The sequence below is a fragment of the Cariama cristata genome, unplaced genomic scaffold (genome assembly GCF_000690535.1).
Source record: "Cariama cristata isolate BGI_N322 unplaced genomic scaffold, ASM69053v1 scaffold41644, whole genome shotgun sequence".
In the NCBI taxonomy this organism is placed as follows: domain Eukaryota; kingdom Metazoa; phylum Chordata; class Aves; order Cariamiformes; family Cariamidae; genus Cariama; species Cariama cristata.
Genome location: NW_009613173.1, coordinates 15201 through 41567, shown reverse-complemented (window position 1 = coordinate 41567; position 26367 = coordinate 15201). Strand labels below are relative to the sequence as shown.

The following is a 26367-nucleotide window of genomic DNA, read 5'->3' as shown; positions in this document are numbered from 1 at the left end:
ACATATCTATAATTTGCCCCAAATGGGACATTACTTCATTTTTTTGAGAAAGTTGAAACTTTTCTCAAGCTGGAACTTGCACCTGCTCTGGTGCTTCCTGCTGTAGGGATGACCCTACTTCGGTTATGCCCAGTAGCCTTTCCTTACACGCAGTACATCCCACTGTCTGGAAGGCGACACGTGTGTGTAACATGACTGTCAACATCGGCAGGAATCTAAATGTTGAAAACATCGTCTGCAGTGTCAACAAGCTGTGCCCTTGCACTTGCTAATAAACTTGCTATATAAACCAATTTGGGCATTGACTACGCATCCTTGTAAACGTTTTTCCTACAAAATATCACTGACACGCTCCAGGCCCAGACACAGTACAGTGACAACCACTTGCGCTCTAGTTCAGTGCAGCAATTTTGAAAGGCTCTAACTGTGCATGTTCCTATGCCACAGCCCTGCAAAGCCTTGTACATCATGGGAATGGGTAACCACATCACTGCAGCTGCCACAACTGCTGAACATCTTTCATGACGATTATGATTCATTCAAGCAGGAGATACCATGAGACCTGCATCTCACTAACTTTCCAAAGGTGTCCATGGTCCTTAAAATAACTGTTTCTCTGACTGGAGATATAACTTACCTCATTACCATATGATATGTTTAAAAAGAAAAAAAAAAAAAAAAAAGCCTGCTAATTAGCTCTGTTAGGCTGCACGATGGCAGTTTCAAGTGTCAGAAGTATGGCAGTTACACAGAGCTACAATACCTGTGGGCCTAGAAGTCCACGTGCTTGAAAGAGAGTCTCCTACCAAGGTCCCTGAGGCCTGGTCCAATATTTGCGCATTAGTATAAAATCCAGAAAGCTATTTTTTTTCGTATTGAAACAAAGAAGCACAGAGATAGGGTCAAGGCAGCTATAGACCAGGTCCCCTCCATTCTTGTTGACTTGAGTAAAAGTGAAGAGTATCGTAAGCTAGCCACACCTTTTCGTGCCCAGATTCATAGTAGATGTTCTTACCTCACCATAACCTACAGCGGGAGCCTGGGAGGTGCATCCAGAAGCGAACACAACGCCAGGCGCAGGAACGTGGCTTTGGCATTCTCCCAATCTTTCTTCCTCCTGGGGCGCAGAAAGCTCTCTGCCGTCGGGTGAGCCATCGCTTTGTGGTGATGCAGCGTGCACTGACAGACAGACAACCTCTGACGCTAAGCTCATGTATTCCCTTTATTGAACTGTACTAGTTATTGCAATCAGAATAAGTCACATTTATAAAGCAGACCATCCAGTTGCACTGAAACCGATTATATTCATTACATAGTTTTAATCACTGTCCGGTGAACTGGCAAATCCAATCAAAGCATTAGTCTTTAATTAAAAAATTAAAAAGAAATATTCAGACAATAGCCAAGCAATCACATCACAATGCACAGTTACCTAAAATTGCAATTAAAAAGCAGTTAACAAAAAAGAAAAAAATCACCCCTAATCTTTAACTATCAGTATAATACAAGAAGCAACAAAGGGCAACAGCATCAAAGCAGATTTATCTAACACTATAAATTCAGTCAGAAGCAGAAGCTCTAAAGTACACTAGCTGAAGCAGGACAATAAAAAATACTGAGCATGGAATACTTTTAATCTCTTCCATTAATATTCATTTCCAGCTGCTTATAATAGCAGCGCCTCATGGCCAAATCATTAGAGTTTTACATCTGGGTTGCAAATGACACTTTGATTGGATGTAATGTTCAAATGGTCCTCCCCACTGTGCCACCGTCAAGTCTTCTGCAGAGAGGTGTCCTGTAGTGCCAGTGGCTCACTGTGCGTGCTGGCTCAATGTGTGGTTCTGGAAAGACGAAAAAAGGAGACGTGCATGAGGGGCAGAATAATAGAAAGCATGCCCATACCCTCCTACTCAGCACCATTTATGCAGAGCTCGACATAAAAGCTTCTCAATTATTACAAAACAAAATGCAATAAAGAAAAAGTACTCATAAGTAACAGCTGCCAATGACACATTTGCTTTGTTCTGACAAATCTGTTAATGCTGGCATGAACTTAGAAAAAAAATGCTACAAGCCAACTACAGCCATGAGGGTTTCTTTTTTTTTGTTGTTTTCCTTTCAATACATGTAAAGAAAGTGGTAACACTTCATGGGCAAAAACTGCCTTCAGGGATTCCCTTAACTATAACAATTTAAAAAAAAAAAAAAAAGTAGTCTGAATCACGGGGAGAACACTTGCCATGTTTTACTCTTTTATTCTCGCTAGTACCGGGTGCAAGTACTGGCAGCAAGAGACACCAGATTGTGACACACACTTCTCAGTCCAAGAAATACTTCGGCAACAATTTTTTCCGCCAGTGCAGGCACCAGGGTAATAGACCCAGCAGAAAAAAGGCTGGACATGTAACCCAGAAGTTAAATCTCTTTAAAGAACAAGCTTTGCTCTACACATTTCTTTCAGCAATTTAGAGTCTTTTTTTGTTCCCTTTCTTCCTTTTGGTAGATTTGTAATAGCCTCATGTCATCACAGTATCTCACATCAGAGGATGCTGACCTGTCTTGCCATTTTGTGCAGAAGCCAATAAATCGTGAAGCCAACCTTGGAAGCGTATTTTTAGAGCAGTACCAATTCACCTGCATTTTGTGTGCTGACTGAAACCCCAGTCCTACGTATAAGCTGAGCTTTATTTGTATGATTATTCAACTATTTGAGCAACTAGAGATGTGCTTCACGGTGAGGTTTTCTTGAGCTGGATCCCCAGCATCCCCAATACAAAAATTCATTTGTGTTATTTCAAGCCTAGGCAATTTTACTAGTCTCCATCTGCCTAATAACAGAGCTGGGCAAGTCTGCCAGCTTGAAGAATAAGTTTTAAAACACGAAATGAATTTTGAATCTAATTATTTATTTACAATGATGAAGCTTTAAAATAAAATAAGGTATTTTAACTTTTCATAAATCATCTGGTCCTTCTACACTATCCACAGTCACATCCTGATCAGGAAAAAGAACGATCCTCCGCTTTATCCAGAGATGACATCTCCCCGATGAAAACCGTCTGCAGAAAGAGCTAGCGGGTGGCCGGCGATGCGCGGGGCCGGGGGAGGAGGTGACGGTGACCCCGTTTGCAGGTCGCATTTCTGGACTGTGCACTCCCAAAACGTGACCACCAGGTGTCAGAAGCGCTGCTGAGTTCCTAAACCACGGCAAAAGTTCTGTGCGGCAGGCGGGCTGCGAGGGAACCCCGCTCCGCACCCCAACGCCCGGCCTCGCCGTCCCAGAGGGTTACCGAGGCGGCAGAAGGAGCCCTTGTGAAATTAAATACAATCAACGGGTGAATTCGCAAAAGAACTGTACCCTGTTGAGCGTAACACTAGCCCTCTAAGCGCACCCCAGTCTGTGGCGCTAAATATTTTGGAATCAAAAACCAGAAGTACTGTGCGAAGACCCAGAAAGCTTATCAGGAGATAAAGCATGATATTGGAATAACGTCAAGGGAACTGGCAGTTGAAACTACTTTTCTTTTAGAAAATTTAACGTCAATGGCTTTTTACTTTGCTATACGTAGAAATTTTCCCGGCCTTAAGAAGGAACGACCTTTGCAGTGCTGGATGTTATTCTCAGGTCAAATAACGACTTTATGGAAGAGGATGGATGGAGCCCCACAAACACAATGGCAGCGCTGACAAGAAGCTTGTCCACTAAACCTAACTGGGAAAGCATGAAAATGTGAAAGCATACACAGGCCACTCGGTGCTCAGACACACTCCTCAGCTTTCTAACAACGGCCATTTCTCGTGCACTTCATTACCGTTCTATTTTTAGATCATCCTGAATATCAATAAAAAAAGCAAAAGGTTTACCATCTTCAAATCAAACGCAGGGCTATTTGTGATAGACAAATCCATACTTATTTAGGCAGTGTCATTTAAAAGATAATGCACAATCAGCACTAGATGCATGACGCACAGTCTACAGTCAAGGAACATGATTTCAAACTTGTGTGGCTGCTGCATTGATTACACCAGGCAGGTCAATAAAGGAATGGTATGTGGCTCTAAATCTGATAATGAAGCTTTCATTGTGAGCCCTCCCTCCTCAAACATAGGTTAATAATACGTTCTGAACACTCCTAATACAACAAATATACTGGGTTTGTGAGCAGAGTTTACACAAAGAAACAAATGGATTATACTCAAATCCTGCAGCCATTCAGAGCTGCGTTAGGAAGGAGCCGAGAAACTAGCTGTGCCACAGGGCTATCAGGTAAAAAAATAAAATACACATTTTTCATATGCAAATCTTGATTTTGTTTTAATATCTTGGGAATGTACCATTCCCTTTGCATGCATTACTGGCAATCAATAAGCTGACTGGTCCCCAGACCAAGCAGTTAATAAAACAGAGCCACATTTTGTACAGGACCTCACAAACACATCTCTAACAGCTATGGACACAAGAGCCTGTGCGCACCGAATCCTCCCCTGCCCTTCAGAGAGCAGATCCCGCACAAGCCCTGTGCACAAACGCGCACCAGCCCTGCACGCCCAAGCGCTGGTGAACGCCAGACCACCAGGCTCCTGCATGTGCAAATACTGCATAACCACCACCGGTCAGTATTCAGAAGACCCACAAAAGCCTGCCCATATCCTCTGCAACCATTATAGGTTTCTCACCTATAAAAATGTATTTCAGATCAAACAAACATGCTGTCCAAAAAAAAGTCTGGCAACCTGTCTCCTATTACTAGCAACTGTCACGTCATCTTCTTGCTTCTACTCCCTCTGCCCTGAGTGCATGCAGCTTATCGGAATTGTGCTTTGTAGATGTCAGAAAGCATCCGAGGCGTTCAGTGCTTATGTCTCTTCTCTCACATGTGTGTTTTGCATATTTGACCCATGCTTTATCAAATAACTTTATTAGGCACCTCTGTGTCTGCCCGCAGACAAAGAAAATTCCACTGGCTGACCAGACTTTCAGAGCAATTGAAAAATAAGTAAATCCTGGCATTGAGAATGCCTTGTGCCTTAGCAGAAACAGCTCTCACCCCGATGCTACACCGGGCTGTTCCAGGCGGCAGAATGAAACCATGAAGGCCAGAAGGGAGTGAGCATTTTGAAATGTATGATACTACGGGAATGCTTCTACCCAAGTAGCCTACGGAAACCTCACCCACCTTTTCCAGTAGGAGGGTGGGCTGGCAGGAAACAGCTCCGGCATGATTTTTCAACTCTAGAAGTTATAGTTGAAAAAAACAGATTTAATGGTGATTTCTAAAGGAAAATAGAGCGGCCACAAAAATGAAGCCTCTCCAGGCATGCTCGTGTGTGTTTGCCCATGCCTACCTGCTCCCAAGGCCATCCATACATGTACGTGTTTGGGGGGCCGGCAGGAGGCAGGACATCATTTGGAAGCTGAACAGTAAAAATGGTTCTTCGCAGCTCCTGTTAGACCCCCTGGTTCACGTATGGCTCACAGCTGATACCCCACTGAATATATCATTCTGAGACATTATTGCAGCTGGAAAACTCTACAGCAGCACTAAGTCACCTGTCAAGATCAAGTAAGTCACAGCTTATTTATAGGACAAGGTTGGAAAATTTCTTCTTTTCTTTTCTTAATAATCATGCAAAATGAATAGCGATTCCGTTAGCCACGTCAGTGGGAAAAATGCAACTACCCCAAGCCTCGGGGCTGTCGCAGTGTTTAAGTGAAATTTTCTACTGGCTGCACAATCCCCAAATGAACCGTTTGCAGAAGTGTCTGCGACCAAGGAACTGGGCGACAGGTTTTGCAGGAAATAAAAAGATTTCAAAGAACGGTTGATTATTGTTCGTGTAGATACTGATTGCTCTCTAGATCTACCCTGGAGACACCCCCTGCCTGCCCTCTGCATGTGGATCAAACCATTTGTGCAGGACATCTACAATGAATATTTCTCTGTTTTTCTACATGCCTGATTATGAAAACAGTGGCATGACAATCTCCATTTTCAGAGCACTGTGTCAAGAAGGAAAGCATCAGGCTTGAAAGATGATCACTTACAGCAGTTCAAAGAACTCTTACAAGCTATATAAAGATCGAGAGAAAAAACACACACAAAAAAGCAGCACACGATAGAGCAAAGCTCCAAGCCAGGCAGTCAAGCTGGGAGTCTCCCACACTGCAACGATGTTCACTGCCAGCAAGTCACAGGTGTACTACACAGGAGCAGGTGAAAAAAATAAAATGCAACTGCAAGGGGTGTGATAATGGTTTGGGGCCATAATACATCCAGTCTGAAGTGCCATTGTGCATCTGTTATGTATTTAGATATTTTGTACCAGCCGTTTAGAGGAGTACTGTCTATGTGCGTGAGCATATACACCTAAAAGACTGTATGTTATACAGAGGTTAAGAAATGGCACAAGTCTGGTGATACCCACCACCCTCAAGTGAAATTCATAAGCCTTCTGCAGTGTTACATAGAGATTGGGACTCTGATGAAAGGTTATAAAGTCTCTCTCTTCCCTTCCAAATCCCATTAAAATGAACAGAAACCATTCCTCAAATAATTTCAATAGAAATTATGGAGATAATAGATTCACGTGACAAACAGCCAACATAAAACTTAACTGGTGATGAGCCACTGGGCACAGGCTGGGCGTTTGGGAGAGGAAGCACACAGCACTTGCTGCCCGCACATTGCTTCTCCAGCGCCGGCTGCCCAGCCCATGCCTCCCTGGCTGCCCCCACAGCTCCATGCCTGGGGTTGCTGTGGCACTGCCAAACCACCCTGACTGGAAACACCAACCCTGGAGGTGATGCACAAACACTGATGCTGCCTGATCTTGTGTCACAGAAGGTTATTCCTATTAATCCCTGTATTTTTCCCAATGTGCAGGGGGTCCTCCAGACCCAGGCGAGAGCCCAGGTAGTTTATCTCCCTGCTTCTCCCCACCTCCCTGTCCAGGTTTCTGCCACCCCTTCAGGCACCAGCCGGCTCAAAGCCCAGGGGTCAGGGTCTTGGCTGGGGACTCCTTGGGGCTGTGCCCCCTCCTCCCCATCCTCTCTCCTTTGCCCCTTACAGAGTGGGGCTGGGGGGAACAAGAGAAGCGATCCCTCCATTGACTGTCAACACACACAGCTTGCCAGACAAAAACTAAACCTCAGATTCAGGCATTGACTTGAAGCAAAGGTTCAAGTCTCACGTTTGAACACATATATATATAAAAAGACAAAACAAAACCTCCAAATTGCTACAAACAGAAGTTAGAATGTCTAAATATTTACGAAATACCATCTGCAGCATTCTTTTTTCAAACAATGTTTTGCATCTTTTGAATTGAAACTGGTCCAAAAAACTCTTAGCCATTATTCCTCATTATATATCCATAAGCACACACACGTATGTACACAGGTACTATTTCCCTCTAACAGCAATCCATAAAGATGAATATCTTTATGCCTTGACTTTATAAAGGGATTACTTTAGGCAGGGGACACAAGATGACCCTTGCTTTAGCCATCGGAGATTATGCTCTCTACAGAAAGCTGTGAGCCTTAAATTGGTGCTGCTCTAATCCTAAACTGGAGAGGCATTCAAGGGATGCTGTGACCCAGAAGAGCAAGAGGAAAAAACCTAAATTAAAAAAAAAAAAAAAAAAAAAGGCACTCTGAAGGGGAGGGGGCAGGGGAAGGGAGAGAGAAAGGGAGAAAAGGAGAGCAAGCTCGCTTTACAGGATAAACCTATTTATTTTTATTTTTAATTTCTGGTTGCTACTTTCCCTTTGCTATCAGACTCTAAAGAAAAATCACCTTTGCACCCCCTTGCAGTTTGTATGTGCTTATTTTTAGAACTGTTTGACAATTATCCAAGGGTCTAAGACTAACAGATGGCCTGTCTTAAAGCCTCATATGTTCACTAGTTTGCACTTCTGACAAACAGTAAATGTACTCAAGAGTGTGCCATAAACAGGGCTGAATGAATACTCAGAACACAATTTAGTTAATACACTTCATTAAAACTGATAGTGGTAACCAATGCTTCCCATAAAACCAGGTGTTAATTGCCCTTCCAGTTGTTTCAGGCAACTCTTACCCAGTGACATTTATATGTTTAGATCACAGTTTTTCAGGAAATACAGTATTACTTCTTTCTTTTCCTCTGGTATTTCACCCACTATATAAAATGCTTGTAACAAGTGAACTCCAAGTTATCATGGTACTCAATAAAAAAAAAAATCGTCAGGCAAGACAGGTTCACATGTCCCTTCTTTATTTGAAGAATCCCTTGAAATGGAGGTAGAGGCAAACGAAAGGTGGCACATCCTTTGTGAAAGGAAACGGCTGCCTGTGTTACTGCTGCCTTCATCTCTGAGCATCTGATAACTTGCCATGTGTCAGTCAGTCCCCGTGTCAGCACGCTTTCAGATGGCACTTCGACTAATGCAGTTAGGAAGCTGTCCTTTACAAGTTATTGAACCAAGAAAAAAAAAAAATCACTTCGAGTGTCTAAGAAAATACGCCTGGAGGTTTGGTCAGCTGAAAAGCGAAGTTGCCTGTTTCCAGTGAAGATGTGTGCATCTGAGTTACTCTGACGCTCGCACACACTCGATTACTCTGGGGCCAAACGCACCATGCACTGGTACTGGGGCACAGAAACACTCGTCTGTGCCAGGACAGAGCTGGCCCTGGCACCCCTGGGGTTTCTGTCCCCACTGGGGAGGGTGAGCAGCCCCCCTCGCTGCCCACTCGCCCGGGGGATGCCCCCAGCCACCCCCAGAAACCTGTCCAGCTCCTCCAGCGACCAGGACCTGGCACTTTGTCTGCAGTCGATGGGAAGATTCAGAACTTGTAAAATATTTACAGGGAAAAAAAAGTCATTCCACATGTGACCAACTAAATGCTGTCTGCTTTTTTTTTTTTTTAATAAATCTTTTTCTGTGGCTGGTACGTTTCTATATCAAAATGCAACTGCCCAGGCGTTGGTCTGCAAAACCCAGGCAGACCCAGAAGCAGCCCCCGCCTCGCTGCCTGCCTTTGTTCTGCCCCTCCGGGGCTGCGTGCTCTGCTGCCCTCCTGCATCGTCCCAACAATATACTTGCTCAGTTTTATCTCTATACTTACACCACTTCTGTTAATTCTAATGCATTCTTGAATTTTGATAGACATTTCTGTGTTATTCTGGGTTTGCAAAATTACCTTTTTATATAAATATCTTTCTCAAGAGTTATTTTTCCCAGTGCCAGCCTTTTCTCACGCCAGCTAAGATTTTTTAGATGATTATCAATTTACTTTCTCTTCTAATTCAGGTTGTTTAGTCCTAATCAGACTTTGACAACTCAGCGAACATGCTTTCCCCTTCCACTTGAGACTGATAATTCTGTATCATCACTCTTCTAGACCTGCCATCTCTTTCTATTCTTCTCTAAAAACTCAGAATAAACCAAGGTGATCCTATTACAAGTGAGCTCCAAATGCAAGCCTAAGCCTGGCATAGCCTCTCATACTCAATTAAATGCCTCACCGAAAAATCTATACGCTTCTTCCAAAAACACTGGGTAAAATGCTGAAGCACAAAAGCAAACTGAAGCCTTTGGGAAAATCTCCTTACCACGGCACTTTGGAAATAAAAACCACAGAGGAATACATTATTAAGAGATAACCAGAGTCTTCTGTTAGAGAAACTAGCTGTAAACACACCATGATTCACTGAGGCACCCAATGAAACCAGGGAGCTAATAATACCTGTCCTGAGGGACTGCGCACTCCTGAGAATTTCACTCAGAAATGCAAATTTGTCGGCGTCCTTGTGACTTGTAGTCTACAGTATGCCATGTGCAAGATCAAAATAAGCTGAGGGAAGAACCTTACACTTCCTAAATGTAAAGGGAGAGGGACAAATTTAATCACTCTTGTCAGAAGTGCATAAAACCAGAATATTTTTAGAATTCCTCCCTCAGCCCCACCATTTCTCCCTGATTGGATCCCAGAGCCGTTGCTGATCCCGAGAGCAGAAAAGGGCTTGCAGGACCCCAGCACGCCGCTCTGCTGACAACATGTGATGCTTTAACCTCGGCTTGGTCAGCCCGTGTTTTCTGGGGAGCTGGTCCCACAGACGCCCCAGTGCTCAGGGCCACGGCCACTCCTGCACCTCCACGGACGTGGTCACCCACCCGGTGTGCAGCAGCACACATGCCCTTTGCCTGACTTCGAAGTAACCCTCCAAAGCTGTCCTAACAAATGCAAACACCTCACTTCCAGTCTGGTTTCAAATCTAAGCCACACGCTAATTGGAGAAAGCACCTACTGCTCACAGGTACACTCCTTTGCCTGTGCTGCACAAAAGACTTCAATGCATGACCTACTGTGGACCTGTTTTTACCTACTCATGGGTCCTACTAGGGAAGCAATGTGTTTCAAAATCTTTTGCAAGAGGAAAACCATTTTCCAGGAATCCTTCTTTGGTATTCCTTTCAAAAACATGATTTGTTGCTTTATTTGAAACCTATCTGAAACATATCTTGTTAATCCCTCCTTGTTCTACAGTAAATCACATTGCAGAAGCCAGTTAATTGTTCATTTCTGTGAGGGCTGGCACCATCATTATGCGACCCTTTGCGACTCTTCTATAAAGACAAAATAATTTCCTGATTTGGTCTTTATTATAGGACCAGGACAGCATCCTCTCGTACTCTTTTTTCTCAAAAAAATACTTAGAGCAAAAGGGAAATGCTTTACATAGTAACTTTAGCAGTCACCAGTCAAAGTGCATAGACAAAAGCTTCACTGACTGACCATTTCCATGGGAATATAACGCAACAAAGCCAGGAAATTCAAAGTTGAACCTAAAACTGGCTCCTTAACGTGCCCTGCTGTTCTTTGGTATGGCAAGGGTCACTGAACACCATCTAATTTTTTTGTAGCTTTTTTTTCTGCACTAGTTGGGCATGCCTGTTGTTAAGGACCAGGTATAAAACAGTTTCAGCCTTAACTGTGAATTTTAATGCAAATATTAATGGGGGAGCATCTTGCACTCTTCACTTGGGCAACACCTACCATTGAATGATAGGACCTGCAGCTGAACCAAGTTCCTTGGAGCAGATAAGCAAGTGGAGACAGCCGGACTTCACGCGAGCTGTGCCTACCCACAGCCAGGCTACAGCCTATCACACTCCTTCTGTCGGTGATTCTTTTAAAAAGCAGCAACTAAAGCAAAATTCCCTCTAATGGAACACTAATCTGACAAATTGTATTGCCTTGTGTTATGGATACATTTTTCTTAGAGGCAGATAAATATTCCTGTCACAGGGCGCCCACGTACTGCTCAGGCTGACAAAATGGCTGGTCAGTGACCTGTTGCCTTAGACGTAACGGCTGTTATTGCTGGTTTCTAATTTCAAAAAGGGCATAAAAATCCTCCAATACAAGTGTGTCTGCTATAAAATAGTACGGCTGCAGTTTACAGAAGTACTTTACAGGCCACCTGCAGAGCAGAAACCTGCAGACAGGACTGTGCTCAGCCCACAGCCCACTGCCCGCTGCCTTGGGGAATGTACCCCAGAGGAAGGAGTAGGGTGAGAGAACCAAGCAGGATTTGTTCCCGTAAGTTAGAGGGGCCAAAATACCACCAACATGAGCAGTCTCCTCCAAGACATCACAACACAAAATAGCAAGGAAACATTGCTGTGGTAGGTGTGTGAAAAAACCTGTAACTGTTAAAAAATGGGATTTTCCAGCCAGTGCTACTCCATTACAACAGCGTCACTGGCCTTCAGAAAATCTGACTTCTAAACAGCAAGATGCTACATTTTAAACAATCGTGATTTCATGCAAAGACGAAAAGCATGTGTCAGCCCCAAAGGAGGCCAAATTTTTCAGAAGTATGTATGTTCTAAACCTCCTCTCTACTCCTTTTGGAGACACACTAATGTAATGCACCGATGACAGGTATGCTATACGCAGACAAATCTCAATGCCCATGGCAATTTATTCACGTTTAACTGTGCCACAGAAACAAACGGGGAGTCTCAATGGTCAGGCAGGACTCTCCCCCAGGGCTGGTGCGGTGCGGGCAGTCCTTTGGCCGTTCCGGCATGGCGCAAAGCCGAGGCAATTTGGTTCTGCAGACGTGCTCTGCACGGAGGCGACCTGGGGTGTCCGTACTGCCTGCCCTGGACATGGCACAGAGGACACATGAGACACTCTGCAGAGAATCAGCTCAAACACGGCTGAGTTGATAAGCTCAGGACTGCTACTGCCAAATCTGGGCTGGCTCATGCAGAGTTGAGGTGACGGAGCCTTGCTGAACCCCAGCTGACCTTACACAAAGCCATGAGCTGTCTCTATGCTGATCCCATCAGCATGTACAGTCTTATCTCTATCATCTAGATTTTTCCAACACAGCGCCATCACCTTACTAAGGATGCACAGCTTAGCATATTGCAAGTTATTCTATTAACATGAAATGTGATGAAAGAAGAGAGCATTAGCAGTCCATCCATTAGCATTTACTGCACAAGTCGGGTCAGTGCACACGTGTGCACCTAGCCCGTGCCTCAAACATGCCCATCCCGTTTTCATTCAACACAAGGAGAAACGGCAGAAAAGGCACAATCTGGAAACAAGCTGTATTATACGTTATTGTACCTTTCTTCTGTTCCCCTCTGGTCAAAAGGAGATATAAAACTACTATCAAAATATGATATTAAAGCAGAGTATTAATTATGCAAACATTAGCATATGACTGAATATACTTCTCTGAATGCAACTTCAGAAAGAGCAACCAGCAAGGCTGCTCCAGGGCTGCTTTCAGGTCCCTGAAAGTAGGCTGCGCTGAAAATACCGACAACCTTTCCGACAAGAGCACGGAGGTGGCAGGCAATGACAGCCCAATACACAAGCTCAGCCACAGAAAGGCAAGTTACCGACTGACTTTCTAACTATTCCTTATTCCTTCTCCTTTTGTTCTTACCAGGCTCTGCTTTTTCCTGACTACTCATCACGCTTGCTCCATGTATCTGACCTCGCAGAGCAAGGAGAAGAGGTAAGGCAACGAAGAGTCAGCAGGAGCCTCTCTCATGCTCTTTAAAATCACCCTGGGAAAACTGGCCCTTGGGAGTGGGCCACAGGGCAGGACCCCCAGCCTCAGCTCGCTCCAGCAGCCAGGGCTGGAACTGCTGCTCCCGCTGCCTTTCACTGGCCAAGGAGAGAAACCCTCAGATTATACTCTAAATCTCTTACTCAGCAAATCAAAGGTATGCCCATGGCCTTTTAAATTTCTTCACGAAACTATTTTTTAAATTCCTTCCAACAGTGAAAGTGATGGGGGCTCCGCCAGCACCACAGCAGTAGGCAAGAGCAGCACGGTATCACACCAGGATTTCCTGTCTGGAATTTCGGCTTCACATCTGAAATACAACACACACACCCCGCTTGTACAACTGAGGAAACACAAGACGCTTGCCATACATTTATTATCTTCCTGGGGAAATGATATAGAGGACAAAAGAGACTATATTTACTCCCTCCCCAGCTGCTTTTACAATCTAATAATTTATTTCTCCTGGACATAAATTTCAGATTTAAACGAAATCCCCGAAACCTAAAGATGCCACATGGTAGAGGCTAGAGCAGTATTTCTTTCTCTTTTGGAGATGGAGTGCTTAATGCATTGCTCTGTTAACCAGTAGCCTTAATTTTTTTTTTTTGGGGGGGGTGGGGAAGAGACAAGCAATTAGACTGTGGCAAACCCTACATGCAAATACAGGCGACTGTGATTACTACCTTCATACACAGAGTTGAAAATAACTGGTTATTGAAAATTATTTTCTCAGTCCATGGGGGTTTATCCAGGTTTAGGCTGAGATGTTTATTTTTTTAGCCATACTGAGGGATTCTTTTACAACATTTTCCTTACACAGTAGCTACATATCATTCACATTTCTGAAAACTGAGGTGCTTTCTATCATGTAAGAAATCTCTGCAATTAGAAACAACCATATCCTCTTTCAGAAGAATAAAACAAATAAAATACATCTCCAAACCCTTCTAGTCAGCAGCTAAGACAGCAGTACTCTTAAGGCAAATGTAAAAATCCAGGGTATAAATTCATGTTAACTGTTACAAATTTATCCATCTGTTCACAGACTAACTAGTGACTGAAACTGATAAATCCACTGAAATGTAATTTTCAAGCCCACTAGCGTCTGTTCTCTTCTAGTAATAAAGTAAATGCTTTTCAATAACTGTGCTGCTTTTGAATGCCAATTTCCATTTAAGTAGGTTCAGGTTCTCTCTCTCTAAAAAAAAATAAGAAATTAAAATAGCAAATGCCTTTTCTTTCAAAAGGTCAAACGAAGCTTTTAAAGAACAAGCAACATTTCAGCAAGGCAGAGAGGACAAAACTCCAATCAGATAAATGGGCTGTGTAATGATTGAGAACCACGGCTGCCTCAGGTTTTCTGAATGGGCTGTAGGACAGAATTTGGCACAAACAGTCTGATGTTGAAGCTTATATCTCTTTTACTGCAGACAAGAAATTCACTAAAATATATAAATAATGAATGTGGCTGGGGATCTCTGCTGGTACTACTGCTGGTTCTGCAAGATGCAGGAGCAGAAACATACACTGCTCCATGTTTTTGTTATTAGTCAATCCTTGTTCTCCAACAATAAACACAGAATATTTTATCTGAAATGGCTTCTGCAGCACATACAATATAAGTTTCAGCTCTCTAAAAGTGCCAGCAAATTGCAGAAAGATAAGTTACAAAGACGTACCTAATTTGCTGTGATGAATTGTGTGCATGCTTCAGTGATCAAAACTGCAGCTGAGACCTATTATATTTAATGATCTAGACATTTCTTGTGAAAACACTCAGGCATATACTGTTATGTCTGGACAAGCATCCCCGTTTTGCTCTAGCAGCAAGCAAATGAAGAGACTGAACTTTTAAAAGGATGCTGTATGCCACCTTCGATGAGCTCTTTAAAACGGAGGCTGATCAAGCTCCCCTGTTTTCCTTAAATAATGCTTATGCTCTGCCCTTTCCAGTGCAGCATCCCTCTTCCTTTGAAAAATGAAATCAGTTCCTTTGGATGCTAGCGACACTTACAGGAAGAAACAGAGCTAATCTGTGCTCAGACCCCAAACTACACTCCACAGCAGCTACTACAGCAGAAGAAAATCAAAGGGGCTGTATTAGAAATCTCTTCCCACCAGCAAAGAAAAATTGTGGCAAGACCTTCTGGAGAGAAAACAAAACAAAACAATTTTTATTTGCCTACATATTACACAAATGTTCTGCTTCTATTTTAAGGACTATGTCCTGCTTCGAAAGGGATGTGCTACCAAGCCCAGTAGGGCTGCGCAGCGGTGCCTGGATCTGCTGTCCCTGAGGACACGGTCCCCGCACAGCCAGCTGTGCCAATGGCCCCGCTCACAGCCCTACAGCTTACGGCCCCTCGGCTCTGTGGCTCTATGCAGAGCAGCAGGACATGGGGCTTCTTACCACCTTCCTATGGGAACAGGAATTTCACCTTCTGAATATATGAAGGGCTTCTGAATAAAAGGTCTGAGGCTGCCAGGCTTTACATCTGGCTCCCCCAAAATTTTCCTGCATGGATCTGGGTATATTGTTCAAGCTCTGCCTTTCCAAATTTGTAAAACAGGAAAAAACAATCCCAGAAAAAGTGCTGGTAAGCTTAATTCATTCATGGTTATAAAAACCACAGAGATCTGCAGAGAGAAGCCACACAGACTATTCTTGCTACGACACATTCAAGAGCTCATTTTCTCCCTCCCTGGCCAGTTTGAACCTCTTTCTGTCATTCATCGCTCAACAAAACACAGCGAAACACAAACGTGTGCGTTTAACTCCAGAAATAAGGATTTCAAAGTGCACTTCCATTCACCTGAGGAGCTGCTAAATACTATCGCAGTGGTAATTTGTGATAGTGTGGTAAAGAATAAAGAAAAGGTATTTGTTAATTGTTGACATAACAAAATTAATTTTCCATCCCTAAACTTTTTCTCATCTCTCCTGTGAGCTCTGATGCAATGTTACTGACTGGCACTGCTGAAATGCCAACTTGCATTTCTCATCCCTAATTTCCCTCTAAATGTCATTAGTAATTGTTATTGCCAGACCAGAGAGTGCAATCTGGTCTTTCTGAAAGAAAATCCATTTCTCATTTCTTCTCCTGTGCTTCCTCCTTTTGGTCAAGGATGGATGTTTAACACAGCCCGTGTGTTCTGCTTCCAAGAAGATGGGAATGCATTAATGCATCTGGAAGTAAATTTTATTTACGTATAGTATGCCTGGATCTTTATGGATACCAAATCATACATTCAGAAGGGTCTTTAAAGCGCATCTTTCAAGAACACTAACAAGCCTTAACTGAATAAAGCTAATGAGTAGGGGAAGGAAACACCCTTTAATCTGCACATACAGACTCCTCTCTGGATGCTTCCATAAATTACTCTTTTTGGTGGGCAACAATGCTGTCAAATATAAAACACACATTATATGATTCTTCTTTCTTTCTGTCACATGGAAAACAAACCTCTCCAGTGAGATGTGTAAAGTGGTGTAGCTTTGGTCTGGATTAACTTATCGCCCCCATTGACTCATGCAAGTAAAAATGGTTCCCACCTCTAAGAGTGGAGGTGAGCTTAGACAACTGCGTGCAAAGGAAAATCTGCAAGTGTAAAAGGTTGGCTCCTTGGATATACTGTTATATATTGTGTCATCAATTTGTATAGTTACGTGCAGCTCCTACAAAATTTGGTCTCCAGTACTTAGAGGAAAGTAGTACCTTGGCACTTCAAGTCAATTTTAGGAGGGACTCTGTGTAATGACAGACCTTTAACTGGGCTCCCCATAATCAGCACATCTTACATTTGTGCGTCTGCATTATGTTTTGTGATGTATATAAAGTAATCAGTACAAAGCTAGGCTGCATTTCCATATCCATTAACTAAAGGCATCTTATCTCAGAATAAATAGACATTTGGACATTTCCAGCCAGGAATTGTGCTTTCAATAAACACAATTGATGCATATACATTGTCTCTTGGCGGCTTACACTCCTGCCCATCTGTTGGGATGGCATGGTGCCTATGCAAAAGTTGGTTGGACCCTTGCCCTAGGGCATAGATGACAGGCAACAACGGGTTTAGCTGGGCAGCCTGAGCACTGGATCCAAGTGCCATCTCTGCTGTAGGAAGCCCCTTCTGTGTGCCAGGGCTGCCACATTGGAACGACATGCCTCCTTACACTTGATCACACATGTTGACACTTGGGTGCGCTTAAGTGCATTAATGACTGAAACGATGCCTTTCACCTGGCTCCCTTCTTTTTTTCCCCCTGCTCTGCATTGCTGCTGGGTTTTCGGCACATGTTAATGTGAAGTTGTGTACACTTTGTTAGTCAGGGCCAGCCACAGAATGGTGTTAATGGTGCAAGAAACGAAGGATGGTTTTTGTTACGGGACACGCTAGTCCAGTGCCAGGTATTTCCAAGCTTCATCTCAGGTGAGTCTTTCCAGATTTGAGGGATCTTTCTGTGTCTCACTGAAGAGACCTCAGGGGTGATAAAGATGCAGCAATCATCTTAAAGATCAGAATTGTTTTTCCAAATGAAAAAATGCTACACCATGTCACTATGTCAAACACAGGGCAATTCAAGATTTCTGCACCATCCTCGGTTTCAACAGAAGCGACCACTCAAAGAGGCCATGAGGTCTGGATTAGGTGGCTGTTCCAACCGCATCCCCAGACGCAGGACACACCACCTAATTTGGTGCTACGGAAGAAGGTGCCGACAACTCACCCAGAGGTGCCTGAGCGTGAACAGCCCTTGCTCTTACGTATAGTATTAACCTCTGTGGAGGGCAGGCCCAGGGACAGCCCCACATAGTCTATGATGGTGTTTCTTAGCTTTCGCCCTTATGACAGCCTGTTCCTAACCCCAAATTTTTAAACAGCCATATATTCCTCCCCCCCAAATTTAAACATACATATTGAAAATCAGAGACCTAATGGGTAAAACTCTTCCCTATTGTGACAACAGATCAGAGAGAAAACTTGTGGTTTTGCAGTCCATAAAGAACGTTCAGGCAGACACTCAACATGATGGGTATGTGCCTACAGCACTTTTAATTTTTAATTATTGTTAGTTATAATTATCTGACTGCGTCTGAATGAAACCCAGCAATATGGCTGGAATAGATTTTGGTATTCTTGTAATTTATTAGCTTTGTAACTGCTAATAATTAAAATTTAACAATACTCCAAGCACCAAGGCAACATTTTTTAAGAAACGCTAGCCAAATCTGCTACGATAACCGACTAGGTCATTTTCAGGATTTTAAAGGAGGACTAACATTAAAAAAAAAAAAAAAAAAGGGGGGGGGAGAGCGATAACAGACTTTTGAAAGCCTATCAACAAACAAAATGCAAAGATACAAATTCTGTTTAAAAGAAAAAATGGATTTTACTTGCAGAAAATTAATTCTACATATGATTTTGTGAGTACTTCATATGAAACTTAGAAAGAGCTTGTGGTTTGTTTCCAGCAAGGAGCTCCTGGTGTTTAACATCTAAGTCACACATAAGTCCTGAAATACAGCCAAAGTTTCGCTAAGTGAAAGTACTGCCCTGAGATAGAGCCACATTTCAGGTCCCATTTGTCCTGCCACCCCCACACTCCCCCAGAGAAAAATATTGTCTGCACAAAATACCATAGATTTGCTTTTCTCTCACCAACTGTATGGACACTGGAGCCCAGAAGCACTGAGATATTTCAGTGTTGCAAGCACATAGGGCTGTTTGGAAGAAAAATTTTACTCTTATTTAAGTAAGCTCTCTTGTACCCCCAGGAAGTAGGTAAAGCCTATTTCTCAAGTAGGAGCTGGAGACATTAACTGCTAAAAGATTTTGAAGACCTGGGTACAGACCCAAAATTGCCTAAGTCTTTCTTCTGTGCTTTGACCACTGGCGAAAAACTGGGCCCTTGGATGTAAGTGGGTGCAGGCGGGCTATGTACAAGCCAAGAGGCTCTCGTTCTCCCCATGTGCTTCAGGGGACACCGTTGTACCTCGATGGCCCCGAGGACCCCTGGCACGAGCAGTCGGAGATGTTGCTCCCAGGGAAGCCACCACGGGTACGGAGCAGCATCTTAATGTCCCTGCTGTGGTCACTCACTGCGGTGCCCGCCTCGCCTGGGCAGGATGCAGCCCAGCCCTCTATAGGAGCCACATCTAACATCAAGCTGGCATCAAAAGCAGACTTAAAAAAAGAAAACCTGCTTAGGGCTTGATCTGCTGTAATCAGCAGAAAGAATCCCAAGGACTTTGATGTGGACCAAATCAAGCCCCTGGAGGATGTTCATGGTAAATCATTATTAATATAATGAGTGCAATTTCTGTTCAGCAGCTCATGCCTGTTTATAGATACATGAAAACTGCCAGTTTTTCACATAAAATAAAATGAGGAGGGAGACAGACTGCAGTGTTAGCCAATGAGCCATAGTAGCCACCCTCCTTTCGGTATGTGTACATTTGAAGAAACTGGGCACTTAAAATGACAGCAAATTCCTCCGGTGAAGCTCCCTTAATTTAGTGGTTTGTCATATCTCCAAATCTGAACAGAAAATAAAGCCCTTTATTCATAGCAGGCAATAAAACACCTGAACACCTGTGCTAGGAAAGACCTGGCAGGTACCCTGCTCCCTTGGTATCTGGATTATTTGCGCATTGTTTATTATATCCCTTGCCTTAGTTTTCATCAATTGTAATCATTTAGGAGGAAACAGTATGATTAACAGTACACAAGCAAAAAGCAGGAATTAATCATTTAAATACAAATACTTCATTGGTTATGTGATGGCTCCTTAGAAAAAGCAGTGTGGCAAAAGAGTACATATGAAAATCCTCAAGTTTCCTCTGAAAATCACGGCTCAGTCACAATTTGCTTAATGTAATTCTCGATGCAAGAACCTGAGGAGGTATCTTTCCCTGCTGTGAATCACAACACAAATATAACTCTCAGCACCCATTACGTGTCATAATTTCTGACCCATCTTTGGTGTCGGCAGGGCTCCCTGCCACGTTTTAAACAGTAAAGACCAAAATTTCAGTTGCCAAAGAGCTAGCTCACCTCCCATGTCTGACTTCCCTGTGTGCCGCTGTGGCTCCAGGTGGCTGCGAGAAGCGGGCATGTCGGCGGTGGGCGGCAGCTCCTGACGCGGCTCCTACAGATGGAGCTCTGTTTGAAGGGGCTCCTTCTGCCCTACACATGAGGAACCCCCAAACGTCCGCCTCTATACTTGTTTCAGTAAGCATGTTTCAGTAGGGGGAATGAAGTGCCATAGCCTTGGTGTTCTATACATTAGCTATAAATATACTTTTTTCCAAATTTACAATTTTCACCATATTCACAGCTGTCAATCTTACAAACCGAGGATGTGAAAAATGCGGAGCTGCCAGCCTTTCCTCTTCTGCCCTAAGGGTACGTAGGGTTATCACACGTACTGTTTCCTTTATGTTTCATACTTAACCTTACCATGTTTTCTTTCCTTATTTCCAATGAGATAATGTAAGCGGCTAAATAACATTCTGTTTTCTTTTCTTCTGGCAATATCATCAAAGTAACTTCACTGACTCATCATTCCAGATTCACACCAGAATTTCCACCATTTATAAAATCAGCTCAGTTTCTCAGAGCTTTCTTAAGCCTTGGTTTTACGGCTCCATCAGATGGTGTAAACTTCAAAGTATAAACCTATATTAAAATACACCTACTAGTTCAGAGGCGGAAAGAGGGTTTGATTGCTTCCAGAGCATTACGCTGCCGAAGCAGTATTTGCACCAACCACTAAAAGTACGTTCACAGTGGCAATGTTTCTCATCACATGGCACACACGTGCCCTTCTGGGCTTACTTGGTGTTTACCCTAACTGTTCAAAGAAATATTCACAAATCAGCGGGGCTAATTCATGCCAGTCCACAACATCTCTAAAAGTTACCTTTCCCCTACGATGCCTGTCATTTTGCCCAACCTCCTTGTTTTTCTTGCTTTTCTGTAAGCAACCCACTCTGAATTTCCTCTTGAAATAGTTGAACGTTCAATTTTTTAAAAAGTATTTTCAGTGGTTTCACTTAAAAATACAAAGAAGTAAAACAAAGCATAGGTTCAGATTTTGACACCGGTTATTTTACACCAGTGGAAAGCAAGATCAGAACTGAAAAGTCAAATTCATCAAGCGGAACCCCTTGACGGATGGTGATTTGCCCACATAAGAACAATTGCACAGTTAAGAGACTGAAAGGTTTATGCAGATTTAACCCTAACTAGCAGCTGAACTGGTTCACTAAAATAATACTAAATCTTCATTACTCAACAAAAACGTAACCAGCAGTTGAGGAATTTAGAGCAGGCAGCTTACACATCAGAAACTGATGAGATAATCATGCCAAGGCAGACTGGTTCAAAAGTCTTGAGCATTTCTAACTGATTTATACACGCATTTTATGTCCTCCTCGGCTCAGGTATTTGGATTAGTAAAATCCCTGGCACCAAGTAAACACACATTTCTGAGTCATCGCTGAAATAAAGAGTAAAACTGCTGCTAAGTATTGAATTTTCATTCAGCCAACACCATTCAAAACTACTTGTGTAATTATTATGAGCACAGAAGTGTTAAGCGCACACAAATCCTGCATAAAAACTGGAAAATTACAATCATAATTTATCTGATTAAAGCTGCTATTTGCACCAATTTTGCAATGCACAATACTTCAGAATTGAAACACTATGTAATTAAAACTGTTAATTGCAAAAAACAGGTCGCTTTTAAGACCATAATTTAACACGGTTCTCTTTCTTTGACCATCTGATTTTAAAGGTTAATGCAGTGACCTACGAAGCCAGTGTGCCCATTTTAATTGTGCTGGCATTTTGACCAAACACCACTTTAAAGGAAAAATTAGAGGAAAAATCAGAGCCGGCTTTGCAAGCCACTGTTGCCTTCATAAAACGTTCATAGTGAGAACACACAAACCCAAATTCTGCTGACTTCATTAAAATATTAACAAGGTATAGTTAAAACTTTTGTACACTTATGCAAATCAAATGGCTAGAACAAGGGAAAGAAGAGATTCCCCTGGGAGAAAAAAAAAATAAAATCAACAAAGTGAAAAGATCAACCATCCTTCCACAGTATGACAGCACGACACAAGAGGCAGCAGCTTGGGAATTCAGCAAGATAAATAAAAACCCTCCAAAGTTTAAGTCAATCATGGTTTATAAAGCTAATAGATTTAAATGAGGCATACGGTACCATTCTATAAGCAGACTGCATTTGCCAGGGGACGGTAGCAGTATTCTGGTGGCTGTGCTACACAGGTATGGTACACCTGAGGGGGACGGCCAAGGTGGGCACCTCCCTGTGAGCTCTTTAGAAGGGCAAGCTTCAGTGGTCCATTCCCTGTGAGGTATCAGGCACACACGCCATGGACGTTTCAGCATCTATGTGGGTTTAGTACCAAAGGTATGCATGTGATTTAAACCCCAGCCTCACTGGCACGGCTCCAATGTGGCCGCTGGGGCCAGGGTCCTGAGAGTGGCTGCAGCAGTATGCCCAGGTCAGGGTCTGGCCCCTCTGAAAGGCTTGCTGCACCCAGGAATAGGTGTGGACCAAGCACCGGCTTTGTGGAAGCTAAAACTGCTGTGGCTGTGGCTCCCAGTGCTGCCAGGGTGTCCTGGTTTGCAGAACCTGCAGCTTATTAATGTGCTAGTGCCTTGGTGGAGCCTCTAATTAAGCATCGTGTCTAGCTGCACCCACGCTTTGCTCTCATACCTCGGTAGGGAAAATTCCTTTACTTCTGACTTAACAGCGAGGAATGGGAGGGGGCAGCTACCATTTCCTTAGTCTTTGTATGTTAATCAGGCCCTAAATTATTAATAGAGAAAAAGAAATTATTTACAAGTTGTTTGACGTAGACATGTCAGGATGTAGCAACACTACTGTCAAGAGAAATACTCATAAAGAATCATGATATCTGTCTTGTCTTATTTATTTATTTATTCCAGCCATGCTCAGAGACCCCTTTCTCCTGATAGCACGCGGGGAGGCAGGAGGAGACTGAGAGACTGTTTAAGGGCAGAAGAGGGTATGCACCTTTTCTAAATGGTGCACAAGGGTGATGGTTGCACAGAGAAATCAACAGCTTTAGCTTTGCTTTTACTCCTGTTGTGAACATACCTGAAGCTCTGTTTGAAAGAAGAACTTCTGTGGGCACTGGGAACAGTCATAAATCTTATCTTCCTGCCCATGGACTGCAAAGATGTGCTGCTGCAGTTTGTTTGCCTGTACAAAAACTGAAACAACATAGTATGATTAGTTAAGATTGCTTTGTTTAAGGCATCTCATCCTGAACTACACTTTTACAATTGCAAAGACTGAAAAGTCCGAGGATATCTGCCAGGGAAGTGCCAATATACTCGGTTCAGCAGAATTTCCTTACAAGTAGTCAATTTAGAGTCTCCAGGCTGACAGCCAGCTTACTTCTAACAGACTCTAAATCCTGTATGGATTTTTGATATTTCACATAAAGCTAAGGCTGTCCACGGGTAACTGGAAGAACTCAGTCATCAGACCAAAGAGAGGACGTCACCACTCCTGCGGGGAGCCCTGGGCCCACGGCAGGTGCATCGGATACATTTTTAATGCAGGACAACTGGGCCAGGAGAAGCCTTGATGACTGGTCTGGAAGACACATGGCCCAGAACAGCATTTCTGGCAGACATGGGAATCTGAAAGGGCAGGCTTGTCACAATTTTTAGACCTTTTAAATGGGTTGTCCGTTCAGTATTAAAAAAAGATGATTTTGAATTAACAATTATTCTGACTTTATCAAGTGAAATTTGGAAGTGAAACATATTGAACCGCAGGCTTTAGCTGGTTAAAAATATCTTGCAATTTTTGTCTCACTTTATATGAATGATCACCATTATCTGAAAATAGTTTCTTCAGCAGAATGAAACACATCCACTCAAAGAGTTATTTTATTCTTTACGTGTTTCAGGAAAGGATAAAGTTACTCTGAGCTCACACAAAAAGCAGGTTCTCAAACTGTGGGCCAAACCCTAAGAGTGTGGGTTTGCCTTACTCCCACCAAAGTTAAAGAAATTGCAGGTGCTGCCATGCCCCTTTAGTGACAACAGGTCCACAGTCACACCTATGGGATCCTCATCTCTCAGGCAGTTTGGAAATGCAGACGTTAACTACAGTTTTGAAGAGAGTATAAAAGGCAGCCTTTAACATGCATCCTGCAGATCCTTTAAAAGCAAGATCAATCAAGATCATTTGCATTGATGAGACACCTTAAAATCAACTACAGGGAAGGAATACCTAGCAGGCCCTCAGACAGGAGTTAGAAAAGTGCCACCAGGAGAAAACTGGGCTTAAAGAAACCCCTGAGAGAGCAGCCAGCAAAACTATACGGCTGGACAATTTGGTCTTATCAAACCTTTACTCATGTGAGCCTCACCACTGTGAGTGGACTATGAGCTACCTAGCCTTGAAAGGGTCTTTGCTTGGGTGAACAAAAGCTTGCAAGAGCAGGTCCATACCTTGCAAGTCCTGCACTTGGAAATGCATTGGACTTTTGAGCCTTTTAAAAGGCTTCGAATTGTGGGGGGCGATGCAAAGCCTGCCACATACAGCAGTGCTGCTCGGCGTCAAACGCCACAGCGCTGCTCTTTGGAGCAAGCCCCGGTTTCAGACAGATGGTATTTTTAACATTTCCAAGCACAGCATTTCTTTTTCCCAAGAAAAGGAATACAGTATTTTACAAATCCCCTGGGTGTCATTTCTGGATCAAGCCATGCATGCTGAGGCTTGTCTTGGCCTCCCTGTCTTACCTGTGAAACAAACAGGGCATTTGAATGTGCCTCCCATCCCCTCAAAGCTGTGCTCAATCAGGTGACACAGGAGCTTTGCCGGAGAGTCAAACATCTGGTTACACAGCTTGCACTCATGATTGATGCCTTCCTCTGCAAGGTTCAAATGATACAACTTGTTAGTGACACAGCAGATTAGCGTCGGGGATGCAGCAGCAGTCGGCGAGGAACGCCCGTGCCGGCGCGCACGACTTCAAGGACCCGCAGACATTGCCGCGGCTCATCAGAAAAAGCGGGCCGAGCCGCTCACACAGAGCATTGAGGTGTACAGCCCCCCGCCGCATTTAGGGGCGTTGATTTTCAGCCGCGACGAAAGCGGTGCTGGGATCAACCCGCCAGGAACTCGCGCGCCTGCTCCGGGGCTCGTGACAACACTGCGCCGCTCCACCTCGCGTCCTACCCCAGAGGGAGAGCATCCCTGCTCTGGGTGTAGATTATTAAATAGTTAAACAGAATTTAAAATTAATTTAATGGTGTGAATTCAACCAACGACACTGAAAGCGGGCTGAAATGCTGTCTTCACCTCAGACTACACTGCAAACATACAGGAGAGGAAGAAACTATCGGAGAAGAGCATGACCCCAGAGCAGAGTCTCAGCCTTAATTTTATATCTCTTGGCTTTTTCCAAGGGGAAGAGAGACCATTGAAGGTATTTAAATGTCATTTGAAAGTGTCATGTCCATGTCTCATACCTTAAGCGTTGAATACACAGTGCCCATTTAAATGCCCCTATATCCTAGCTGAACTCATAGGGAAATAACAATAATTATTCCTATTGTTTCAAGCCTCCCACTTTTGTAAGATGATATATTTCTCTCTTTACTGAAGCTTCTGGTTCTGGGTGCAATTGAGCCTTTTTTTTGAAGCCATATTAAAGCAATTTTCACACATAAAATTAGACAATCTTTTGGTTTTCTTGAAGGGAGAGAGTTGTAGAATTTTAGACAACATAATGTACAGTGACATAAATCAGAAAACACCTAAAATTTTAAAAATGTGTGGATGGTTCTGCAAATACTTCCTGAAAACGCGTCTTTCCTTCACTGCGGCAGTACATGAACTTCCTGGGAAAACATACTTTAAAAACTAAAGAAATTCTGTCTTTTGATGTACACTCAGCTTTATTTTTCACCAATTTCAATTTCTAATTCCAAGATAGCTAAGAAATGACTACCTTATACCATGAACTAGTCTCTTGCCAAATGCATTTGGATCTTGTGAATAATACAAGCCTTCAGAAGCATGATCTTTACTTACAATTGCTTTATATTAGGTTTTTATACTTTAAAGGGGCTAAAGAGAGGGAAATTATTGTTTTCTATAAGGCCTCAATACTCTCAGGATCCCAAAGCCCTTTTACAAGGCGGGGAGTTAGGTGCCAGGGCAGGCAGACGGCGGGGCTCTGCGCGTGGG

At 43.3% G+C, this 26367-nt stretch overlaps 1 protein-coding gene across 1 annotated transcript; it reads right to left on the bottom strand.

Moving 5' to 3' along the window:
- Window positions 1-1209: 1209 nt before the first annotated feature.
- LOC104160698 (zinc finger protein 423-like) lies at window positions 1210-25015 on the bottom strand. Its single transcript, XM_009698902.1, has 3 exons — window positions 24915-25015; window positions 23254-23369; window positions 1210-1844 (listed from the first exon to the last, which is right to left on the bottom strand). Exons 1-3 carry the CDS (start codon window positions 25006-25008, stop codon window positions 1815-1817), a joined length of 240 nt encoding a protein of 79 aa, XP_009697204.1. The 5' UTR covers window positions 25009-25015; the 3' UTR covers window positions 1210-1814.
- Between the last annotated feature and the right edge of the window lie 1352 nt (window positions 25016-26367).